General features: G+C 40.6%; 1 protein-coding gene across 1 annotated transcript; it reads right to left on the reverse strand.

The window, feature by feature from the left end:
* Window positions 1-2326: 2326 nt before the first annotated feature.
* IL10RB (interleukin 10 receptor subunit beta) lies at window positions 2327-10049 on the reverse strand. The gene is made up of 7 exons (XM_053456635.1): window positions 9895-10049; window positions 7042-7171; window positions 6176-6333; window positions 5710-5867; window positions 4796-4946; window positions 4001-4158; window positions 2327-3406 (listed from the first exon to the last, which is right to left on the reverse strand). Exons 1-7 carry the CDS (start codon window positions 9941-9943, stop codon window positions 3281-3283), a joined length of 930 nt encoding a protein of 309 aa, XP_053312610.1. The 5' UTR covers window positions 9944-10049; the 3' UTR covers window positions 2327-3280.
* Window positions 10050-11784: the final 1735 nt, after the last annotated feature.

The following is an 11784-nucleotide window of genomic DNA, read 5'->3' on the forward strand; positions in this document are numbered from 1 at the left end:
TATAAATTGCAGTTCCACGTTTATGGTATACCTTATAACATGTGAATGCGGAATACAATATATAGCCTTTTAAGAGGGAAATGGCATAGCAATTGATCATATATCCCCTGGTCCCAGAAAACAATTAAATAATAACTTACTGCAGAGAGAATCTCTATGGATTTAAAAAAATGAAAACTCTCACTCCACATGGACTTAATGAGGATTTCAATTATTCATTGTACATTGGTCGATAATTTATTTCAATATATTTATATCACTCAATAATATTTTAATATTAGGTTTTCAAATCAAAGTAATAAAAGACAAGCTTGTATATCATGCATATTATATTTTAGAATCAATTTATAAACTGCATGAATTGTAATTTAAATCACTTATTTTTTATAATAATCATGTTAATGAACATGAGCATCATTTGAGAAGGGATGTGTTCCCCTTATTCCAGTTTAACCCCCTTTTTTTACTGGGATGTTTTGTGCCCCAATATCTGATGCTTTTTCAGCATTTTTACGCTGTGTTTCCTTAACCATGATTCTCCTTTTTAATTTTTCATGCACTCACAGAAATTAAATATTGTTTTTTCAAGATGTAAGGATGTATAGTCCAACATTTAGTGTGAATAATAAAATAAAATTGTAACGATATGGTGAGGTAGGACCCCAGATGGCGGAGTTAGCCAGGCCAAACAGGAACCAGAAAGTCAGAGAACCAACCGGGTCAGACAGGTAATCAGGATAAGCCAAATCAGAATCCAGAGACGAGGTCAACAAGCCAAATCAATACCAGACGAACAGGAATCAGGAGCCAAATCAGGAGACAGGAACGAAGTCAGCAAGCCGGGTCAAACGAAGAAATAGTCACAGCAACTCGCACAGGAAAACCACAGAATACACCAACCAAGGGTGAACCAGAAGAGGAAGTCCAGGTTTAAATAGGGACAGGTGGAGGTGTGTCCTGCATTAAGGAGGTCACCCGAGGTTATAAGAACACGTTACGTATGTAACGTGTAATATTACTTTTTGGCCTCACGGTGGCGCTGTGCTACCTGTTTGCCGCGTGATCGGCCACGCGGTGAAGACGCCGACCGGGTAGCGGTGGTACTAGCTGCCCGGGAAGCCCGCCGAGGAGGCAGCGTCGCGGGACCGGCCACGGCGCGGGACCGGAGAGGCTGGTAAGCCCTTACAAAAATAATGAACAGTTTAGAGAAACCAACATTTTTTTCTAATATTTACTATGAAAATGGTCTCCAAACCTTTTTACATTACCACAAAAATGTGTACCGAGTACTGAGTTTGAAAAAACCCAACATACATGTAGTTTAGAAGCTACGGGGCACAAAATGGAACATTTTATTTTGTCACGCGAATGTCTCATTTAGGACTGTTCCTTGGGGAAACTACCAATGAGAAGGATTTAGGTATAATGGTATAACAGACTCGACATCAGTGCACAATGCCAGCAAGGTATTGGAATGCATAAAACGAGGTCTCGATTCACGGGAGGAGGATATCATCTTGCCTCTTTACAGGTCAATGGTAAGACATTACCTTGAATATACGGTACAATTCTGGGCACCTGTCCTTCAAAAGGACATTATGGAACTAGAAAAAAGTGCAAAGGAGGGCTACAAATTATTAAGGGAAGATACTAGTTATGAAGAGAGACTAACAAAGTAAAAATTATATACACTGGATAAACAGCGTCTACGAAGGGATATGATAACATTATATAAATATATGCAGGACCAATATAAAGAGCTCTTCAGTGACTGGTTCATTAACAGAAATGTACAAAGAACAAGAGGTCACCCTCTGAGACTGGAAGAGCAGAGATTTCATAGATGACGAAGGAAGGGATTCTTTCCAGTAAGGACAATAAAGGTATGGCATTCACTACCAAGGTAAGTGGTGTTATCAAATAAATATTATTAAAGCTTTAAAGTGTTAAATATAGAATTATTACAAATATCCTAAATTAAACTATACATTCTGGAATATATATTTAGTGCTATATAGGAAACCAATATCTATGTTGGAAAAATAGAAAGTATTTTTTAACAGTTTTGTAAAAATATTGGCATTTCTAAAAGAGCCAGATGATTTTTATAAAATAAAGGTGTTCTTTGAAAGAGTTTCTTGGGTTTGGCTAACCCTGCACTATACTCAAAGCTATGTCTAAAGTAGCAGCTGGATAAATACGAGGAAGCCCATGGAACTGTGGATAAGGAATCCAAAAGTCACACACCTTGTTTCCTTAACTTGTCTCTTTTTAAATTCTTCTAGTGCATCAAAAACAGTTTTTTTTTTAATTCAGAGCAGGAATGTTTTTAGACGTGCCTATATTTGCATAAATGAATTTTATTCTCCTTGATATATTCATTATGAAGTACAATTGTAACTCCAAGAAATAAATTAAAATGTACAATTAAATACAATACATATTCAATTAAAAATGTCAGCAGCAAGTAAAAATAGTAACTGAAAACATAAATTATGATGTATACAAGAGGCTATTAGATTTTTACTCATAGCTTTGGGGACAAGTCTGCTAAATGGGGGCTGACACACACATTCATGTATAGCAGTGGTTCTCAACCTTCCTAATGCCACAACCCTTTAATACAGTTCCTCGTGTTGTGGTGACCCCCAACCATAAAATGATGTAATTATATATTGTGAAATATGTGTTTTCCGAGGGTCTTAGGCAACCCCTGTGAAAGGGCAGCGACCCACAGGTTGAGAACCGCTGACGTATAGGAACATAGAAAAACCCAGAATTTATTCAGTCATCCAGTAAAAACTGACATTTAGACACCACAGTGGCTGAATAAATTAAATTGCAATTACAACACATACTCTACAGCAGCATAGGGAGCAACACCTGCCCCGTCTAGCATTCCACCTGCCCCTAATCATCAGAATTGTTGTGCATCTGGCTGCATTTGAAACATGTATCGACATGTACCCAGTGCTAGGAAAAGTTCTCATAATGTCCTGTTTTCTCCATCAAAAAGTTGTAAGGTGTCCTTTTCAATCAGGCCATCTAGGATCCGGTAGTCACCACAGAGAATACTTCCAATGTTGATCTGGTGGCACTGTGGGGTTCTAAAGATGCCTCCACGATGTGTGGAGGACACATACTGGCATTTTAAACTTATACAAATGGCATGACGTGCTTTCGTGGTACAACAACGAGGCTCCTTGTCTGGGGTGCTGTCTGGTTTTGTATATTTCCCCCACAACTAACAGGTACTCAGAAAAAAACGTTTTTAAAACATTTAAACGGCTCCGGTTGTTTCCTCACTGTCCTCTGTCACAAATGTGAGCTCTTCACACGACTCTCCGCTCTCCTCCATGGGCTGTGTTGGCGGGTACGGAGGGCTATGAAATGGATTACTCAGGTACTGCAGAGTGAAGAACAAAGTATCACATTCATTTGTATGCCTTTCTAAAAATACATGAGACAAAACACCAATAATACAGCAAAAATCTAAATAATGCATCCATATTATGCGTTCTTCTAAAAATGTTTCAAACATTGCATTATTACAGAAATGTGCCTAGTGCATTTTGCATGGATTCCAATGAATTTTGATGCATATATAATGAGTCCAGGTATTCTTTAGTTATTGGATTTAGAAAAAGAGACTTTTATGTCATTTAACTCCTCCACCCGTTGCTTCAAATGAAAGCATACTGAAGTACACCTTTGCCTGTGCTTTTGCACTTCCATTTTAATCAATGTGAGTTGAGCTCTCACTGAAGTCAGTCACTCAGTCTTGTATCTTATCTTTTATTCAGTATAGCTTTATGTCTATGCCGTGCATGTTTAAATCTCCTCACTGTATTAGCCTCTACCACTTCTGATGGGAGGCTGTGCCATTTATCTACCACCTTTTCAGTAAATACAATTTCCTTGAATTACATCTATATCTCTGACCTTCTAGTCTTAGACTATGACCCCATTTAACTCCAAATGTTATTGTTAAAATACAAACCTCCTTTAGGTGCTGTGGGATGGAATATGAAGGATAAAAGATGTGTCTCCCTGCCTGGTACGTCTTGAAGATGAAATAAAATATTCCTGTGACTGCGGCAGCGGTCACCAACATCGAAGATATGAACGCAATGGCAATTATCCACCAAGGGGGTTTACCTGGAGAGCCAAGGGGGTTATTATGTTTTTATGTTAATTGCAAATATATTTCCTTTATTCATCAGTATTACAGAACTCCATAAAAAAAACAACATTTATTTGGGATATCAGTGTAATATAATAATGAAACAGACTGCGGCGGCATACGGCTGTGATGTTTCCTGTACACGACATACATCATTCATCTGTAATTATGAATTGCCTTTTTCCTCTGGCTTCAGGTGAATAAACAATACTGTAAAACAGGATTTTTTTAAAAAAAATAGCATAATTTATTGAGGATAGATATATGTCTATCCCTGGCATTTTAAAATTCCCTAACTGTATTAATCTCATCTACTTCTGCTGGGAGGCTGCTCCACTTATCTACCATCATCTCAATAAAGCTCCTAGTTTTCTATTATAATCTCTTGTCCTAAGATTTCTCCTCCTTTGAAATAAACTTCTTGATGACTGATCAAGATTATCTCCACCATGGCTTCTCATGGCTTATCTGCTTCTAGGATAATTGCCCAGCTCAGAGCATATAAGTAAAAGATTTTTGCCTTATATAGATCAATATGAGATCTGCCTTATTCACCATATTGTTCCTGGGAAATAGTATAGAGGATCCCAAACGATAAAAACTATTGCTCACCATCATCCGTTGTTTCCTCACAAACCATTGGGCTGAAATGCCCGGGGTTGTTATACTCGTAAGCATAGACTTGGACTTTAAGGCAGTACATGGTCCATTTGTCTAAATCGGGTAATATCTTGTAGTTTTGGTCAGTCTCTATGGTTTTAACCTGAAAACAAATAAAATAGTTCCAGTCATTTAAATTAAAAAAAATCTAAATATCCCCCAAATTAACCTTTAGGAAGCGAATGAGGTGCATGAAGTGAAAGAGGAATTAGTTGTAAATTGTTTTTTTTTTGGACTTATGTTGGTGTTATGTTGTTTTACAAATGCGGCTCTCACGTTTTTTTTTATTTCTTATACGATGTCAACCTGGTCTAGGACTAAAATTCCCAACACTATCCTGAGCTGGCCCAGGCATTTCTGTTACCTTAGCTCATGGGGATACCTGGAAACTCTCTAGGTTTCACCAGAAGTTTCCGGTGTGACGCGCTGCTTCTCTGGGCCTCTCTGCTCTTTCTCCAGTGTAGACAAGCAGTTCCCCCAGATAAATCTTCCCCCCAGATAAATCAATGCTATTTGGGGCTAGCCCCACTTAGAGGAGGTTGAGCCCCGGGTAGCCTGCCCTGGTAAGGTCTTAGTTGTGTCCATCTGGAATTTATGTGGAGCAGCTAGTGACCACTGAAGACCTATGTAAGCTTCTGGGCTGGTCCTCTTAGCCCGCTATATGTGTGTACATTGCATCTTTACCAGAAGTGCTGGAAAACAGGTCACCTCTGGGAACAATAATTAAATCTTTGATCTCCGAAATTCGGTGGGATTTTAGAAGATGTGGTTAAAGGTATGAATGGGTTGTGGCTTTCTGAGCTCTCTATTGGGGAGCACAAGCAAGTTCATATCTTTCCAATATACATCACCAGGCATATACTTACATCAGAGGGGGTATTTTCTTTCCAGTATACCAATCTGTAGATCCAGGCACCATATACATCCTTCAAAGAGCTGCCGTCAGACTGAGTGGGGCCTGAGAAGCTCACGTCAAGTTTTCCTGCCCTTGAGGTCACTTTCACTCGGGGAGCGCTGATAACAGCTGGAATTCAAAGAATTCAAAGGAATTTGCAGCTTCTCATATAGGATAATTTATCACTGAATTTCAATGCATAACATTAATGTGAAATGTTTATATCTCAGAACTTGGCGATTAAAACCTGTTAATTGCTAGCAGGTATAGGAAATCATTGCACACATTCTCTCCATCAGGTGTAACCTATAGGCAACTCCCTATTGTGCGATTTCTAGTAGCTCTGGAGCATAATTTGACCGGCAGCTTTTCCCACTGTCCCTTTTAAAAAACACTTTAAAAATGCAATGAAATATATTTTAAAAAATTCAACTTACTCTGTGTGTATGGATCAAATCTTATTGTGACCCATTCGGAGACATTGTTACGTAGCTTTGTTCTCACACGTATCAATGATTTATATTTAACCAGTGAGAAGTCACATTCTGTAGCGTTAGTCACACACACATTCCTGTATTCAGTTTCCTCAAAATCCCTGAAAGACAGAGAAATATTAGAGAGCCATACATGCGTGTGTATGTATATTACATATATATCTATATACATACATGGCCGCCATCAGAAATCTTGGGGCACAGTATAGGCTTAACGCCTGGGCCGCCATGCCTCTCCTATCAGTCTGCTACATGTCAATCCCATTGTCCCACTCATTATTCTTATCTCCCATGTAGCTCACCCTCTCTGTGTGAGCTGCCGTGCCGCTGCCTCGGTTGAGACCCCCAAGCTCCTACTACACACACGGTAACACACACACAGTAAAATACTTACACATACTAACATGTTTTCACACACTAACAAACTTACACATGGAGCTGGTATTGAGGGCTCCTTTACACTAGTGTCTTTACAACCACATGGGTCACATAATTCATTATATAAATAACCAGGTGCCTGGGTTCTGTGCGTCGTCGCAAGCCCCTGCCAAGCAGGGTGGTCCGGCCTCTCTGTTCTTCCCCCACCAGTACTGGGTCTGGTACACCAGTACTGGGCAGACACCCCTGATGACGGCCTTATATAAGATATATATAGTGATATACATTCATATCAAGAAAACATTCTAAGCTCCTATTAAAAAAGGGAAAGCAGGGGATTTCAGTCTGAAAGAGAGACTAGCTATCCTAAAGCGGGACACTTGGGAGCCATGATATAACTAAAGTCACAAGTAAATGTACCCAAGACGTACAGTTTATACTGTGCCTGGTACATGTAAACGATATCTTCTCCAGTGGCAGCAGATGGAATCCATCGTAAGATGTTTCGGAAATTCACTGAATCCATTGTCACGTTTTTCGGCGTGGGAACTTCTCCAAACGCTGCAAAGTGAAATAATAATATGAATAATATCAGAAAATAAGAACTTCTCATACAATATGAAACCGCTGGAAACATTGGTTGCTGCTAGGATGTGGACATCACCCTTTTCAAAGTTCACACAAATAGGAGAAATGCTCTAAAACAACAGATTAATCGATTTCTAGATGTGAAAAACAGGTTCACACACAAACCATCTGCGTAGTATTTTTATGAGTGGAAAGATAAACATTTACTTCAAAGGCAGCTCCCACTTTATACTTTTATTCCTAGCATCAAACTAGAAACCACAGGGCCCTGGTGCAAAAATTGCCCCGGGGCCCGCCAACTTCACCAAGCAACATGTGCCACAGTGCCACCCTTGCCGTAAACAACTTGTGACTGCCACCTTTGCCCCAAACAGCTTGAGTGCCTTTGTCCCCAAGAAGCTTATCAGTGCCATCCTAACCCCCCATCTTGTCAGTGCCCCTAACAGCTGGTATATGCCAACATTGCCCCCCAAGTAACTTGTCTGTGACTTCTTTGCCCCCTATCCTCCTTCCATTACACAAATTACACACACACTTACTCATATTTACTAACACACACATACAGATTCATTCTAGCACACACACTCTATCTCACCCCACTTAAACATACATGCTCACACACACACACATACACACACACACACATACACACACACACACACACACACACTACACTTCCACGCTCAATCATACACACAGGGCCCAGCCTAGGGTCACTGACACTGGGGAACAAAAAATGTTGGCCAATATTGCAAACTCCTCCCCTTAAAGGGATTACACCTCTAACCACACCCATTTCACATCGGTATATTAATCTCACTTTTTAATTATATGTGCTGGGCCGTTGGTGCAAGCTTTTCTAGTTTTTACAGCAAGTAGCTGTAGGTAAAACGTGTGTCCAATAATGATATATTATTAAGAGCCATTTAAATATATATAAAAAAGGACAAGCTGGAAAAAACTATGAAAGGTTGGCCGATCAGAATGCACAATTAAGAACATGAACATTGATTCAGCACAGATCAAGAAATTAAATGTTTACGGCGTTAAAAAAGTTAGAATAAAAAAACAAACAACCAAAGTGTGATCAAGTGAAAAATGCATATTAGTATTAATTGATCTGCATAGCAGACATTGACAACAGGTCGCACAATGTAGGAATAGCCTCTGTTTGACAGCGGGGTCACGATACGTCTCCCCCCGTGCCGGTTCAAACTAGTTTAGTAAAGGGCCCTTCGGACCCGGACCAAAGCAGTCTAGGGCCCTTTCTAAACAATTTCGAACTGGTACAAGGAGACAGGAACAAACGGTTGGAACCCCTTTAGTTACGCCACTGTATCAGACGTTCTAGTTTTGCGTAGCATTTCATAAATATCCATGATATCACATTATCATGACATCATGATTTTAATAAGAGGTTTCAGTTGTCCTGGGGATTTACCGTTGATGGCATGTCACAGATTCCTTTATCAGAGAGTAAAAATGAAATTAGAATTTTCTTGGGCAGATATTTTCTGTTTGTATCAGAATTCTATTTTTATGCATTGACTCTCTAGTCACATGCTGGGCAAGTCCATTGAGCGCAATCTGAGTGCTGAGCAAGTCCTGTGGGTGCAATGAGGGTGCTGGGCAAATCATTTATACATAACTTGGGCGCTGAGCACGTCCATTGAGCGCAATCTGGGCGCTGGTCATGTCCTATGGGTGCATTCTGGCATACCCGGTAACTCTCCGGATTTGGCCCAGGGTTTCAGGGTAAAATTGCCGCTTCACTCAGCATCAGCAGGACAACTGGAATCAGAAAGTTCCCTGGTATGTTTCTGGGGCTTATTATATTATATTATTAATTTTATATTTAAAGGACTGGAAGGGAACCACAAACAGAGCTAAGGGGGGGGCTGTCAATACAAAGCGAGGTTTTGCTCCCACAAAGCTACGTGAAAGCTAGACGGTTAAATAAATATCCACGCATAACCAATAACCATCAGATAAATAAAATAAATCTTTACACTTGTCATGGAAGCTGCTCCCGTCCTTGTGCTGTTATATAGACACACAAAGGCGTAATTCAGATCCATGTATAAACACATACACAGATATTAAAGAGCTACCTTGTGTCCTAAATGCACTAAACGTATCAAGAAGCCGGTTATAAACCTTCTTTAGTAAGGTATCTACAATCTCTCGTAACAAACATTGCTACAATTTAATGTTTCTAACAAAGGTAAAGCCAGACTGCGGAGGGATTTATTACACGGTCTTGAAGTGTCAGGCAATGTGTGGCCATCTGACTACCTTCTGAATGTTAAAATTTCCATTTGTGTTTAAAGCAGCTTTTACGTTTCTAAGAGGTTCGTGAGGTCCGGAACACACAGGGACATGGATACAATTTGTGAAACTCCTGAAAACAATGGACACCTGGTTACCATCGCTTAAGAAGGCTGGCTACGGTGATGGGAGTTGTGTCCCAACAGTTTTTGGCTATACGCTTCTTTAATATCAAAGCCATCAACTACAGCTCTCATTAACCCCATACAGCCCCACTTGTGTTACCCTTTGATAATGGATACTGGAAACCCACCTAAGGAAAGGCTTTGGGTTATAGATTTGCATTTTCAGAGAGGCACATAGCCGACGCAGCTTGTTTAGAGCCTATAAAACTAATAGTGGAACCTTTTTCTAATCATCAAACTCACCTGGAAGGAAGAAATAAAAAAAGATAAGCCGTCCATACCAGCAGCACATGATTACGGTACCTGCCGACTCCTCTTTTCAACATTTAAGTCCTGTATTTCAGGTGCCAGTTAACAATAAAAACACTTCCTTATCTTTCATAAATATGAGGAAACTACACTGCAACGCGAACGGCGGGGTGGAGTCTGACGAGAAATATTAACTAATCTCCTGCCGTCACCAAACTCTTGTTCCTGTATCTACGATTGTGAAAGTATCAGGTTTCTAACATTCCATTGGACGCTTTGTGTCATTTCTGTATTTTCACCCAAAGTCCTCATACCAAAGAAACATTCTTTTCATAAAAAATGTTTTGCTTTTTGTGTTTTCAGACGTGGGAGGTCATTTACTGAAATATCACTAGGAACAGGAACAAGGCACGCAGGGAAAGACATCTGAAGTTCCACTTAATCATACTTGCAGGCTAAAAAGACTAAGCCTATCTTAAAAGCACAAAGGCAGAGAACATTCTGCTAATTCTGTTAATATAAAATAAATATTTTTTCAATGTTTAAGACATGGTAAAAGGTAATTTGGTAGCGAGACCTTTTTTTATTTTTTTATTTTTGCTTTAGAATGGCCCTGTCACATGAAAATCCTATTGGTCTTTTTGAGTCTATATTTGGTACAAATTGCCCTTCAGTCCATATCTATAGCGTAGTATATGTTGAGGAGGACTGTGACATAACGCCCTGTACCCCGACTGGATACTTCCATCAAACTGTGCTTTCTTCTGTCGAGGCACCAGCGATTAACCAGCGCTGGACAAGACTAGCACTATGGAGATGAAGCAGGTCAGCAATCTCACGGAATGGGCTGGCATGAGTTAAGCTAGACAGTAATAAGTTGTCCTAGCAGCCCACCCCGTTCATCAGGTAGAACGAATGTTGAGGTGGAAAACACGAACTCTGTTTATTTGGAACAAGCACAGCTATTTATACACACATACAAACATAATTGGATCAGGAGTATAATCCCATCTCTTCCAGACAGCCCGCCGACTCCATACAGTTCTTTGGTTCTATTTAAAGGGTAATTCCAAGGGAGCGGCGTCAATCCCGTGGTACCAATGGAGAGCTCAGGGTGTTATCTTCTGTGATGTTGTAAACCCCAGGGAGATGATTTGTTTGGCATTTGGATGCAGGTGCTATACAAGTCATGCATATGGGTCCCTGGGGTGGAAAAATTGTAGAGCAGGATGGGCCAATATTCCATTCCCCCTTCCAGTGGAAAATCCACTCTGGCTTTTTCAAGAGGATCCGGATTCCTATGGGGCCGGCGTCAGGCACAGGTGCTGGGCATTAAAAACCCCTGGAGCCTGATAACCAGGGAGACTGTTGGGGGAAGAGGAAGTTCTCCTGGGCTCCAAGGGCAAGGAGAGGCCCTGAAGAAGACTATCCCTGCCTGGACCTTTGTGTGCTGGAAGTTCTAGTGAGTGAGTGCCTAGGCTGCCCATTCTGGGCCAGCATAGTATAGCTAGACGGCTCCGACTGAGAGCTAGGTTTGTTTCATTTGAGCAGTAGAAAATAAAGCACTGTTTGCTACAGGCCAGTGTTCCCGGAGCCTTATTGCCCTAGAGGACCATGCTGAAGATCCCTGTCACGTTCCAAAAAGCGACTTGATACTGAGCGACAGCTCACTGTAGCAGGGCCAGAGTCCCATAGCCGCTGCTGGGTAAACCCCGGTCCTAAAGATACATAGTTACGTAGTTATATAGGCTGAAAAAAGACATGCGTCCATCCAGTTCAGCCTTTCCTATATCTGTTAATTTGTTGCTGTTGATGAGGAATAAAACCAGGTCTCCCAAATGAGCTCCCTCTCTGTAACCACCACCGAGTGTTGCTCACCACAAG

This window comes from Spea bombifrons, chromosome 2 (genome assembly GCF_027358695.1).
Source record: "Spea bombifrons isolate aSpeBom1 chromosome 2, aSpeBom1.2.pri, whole genome shotgun sequence".
Classification (NCBI taxonomy): domain Eukaryota; kingdom Metazoa; phylum Chordata; class Amphibia; order Anura; family Pelobatidae; genus Spea; species Spea bombifrons.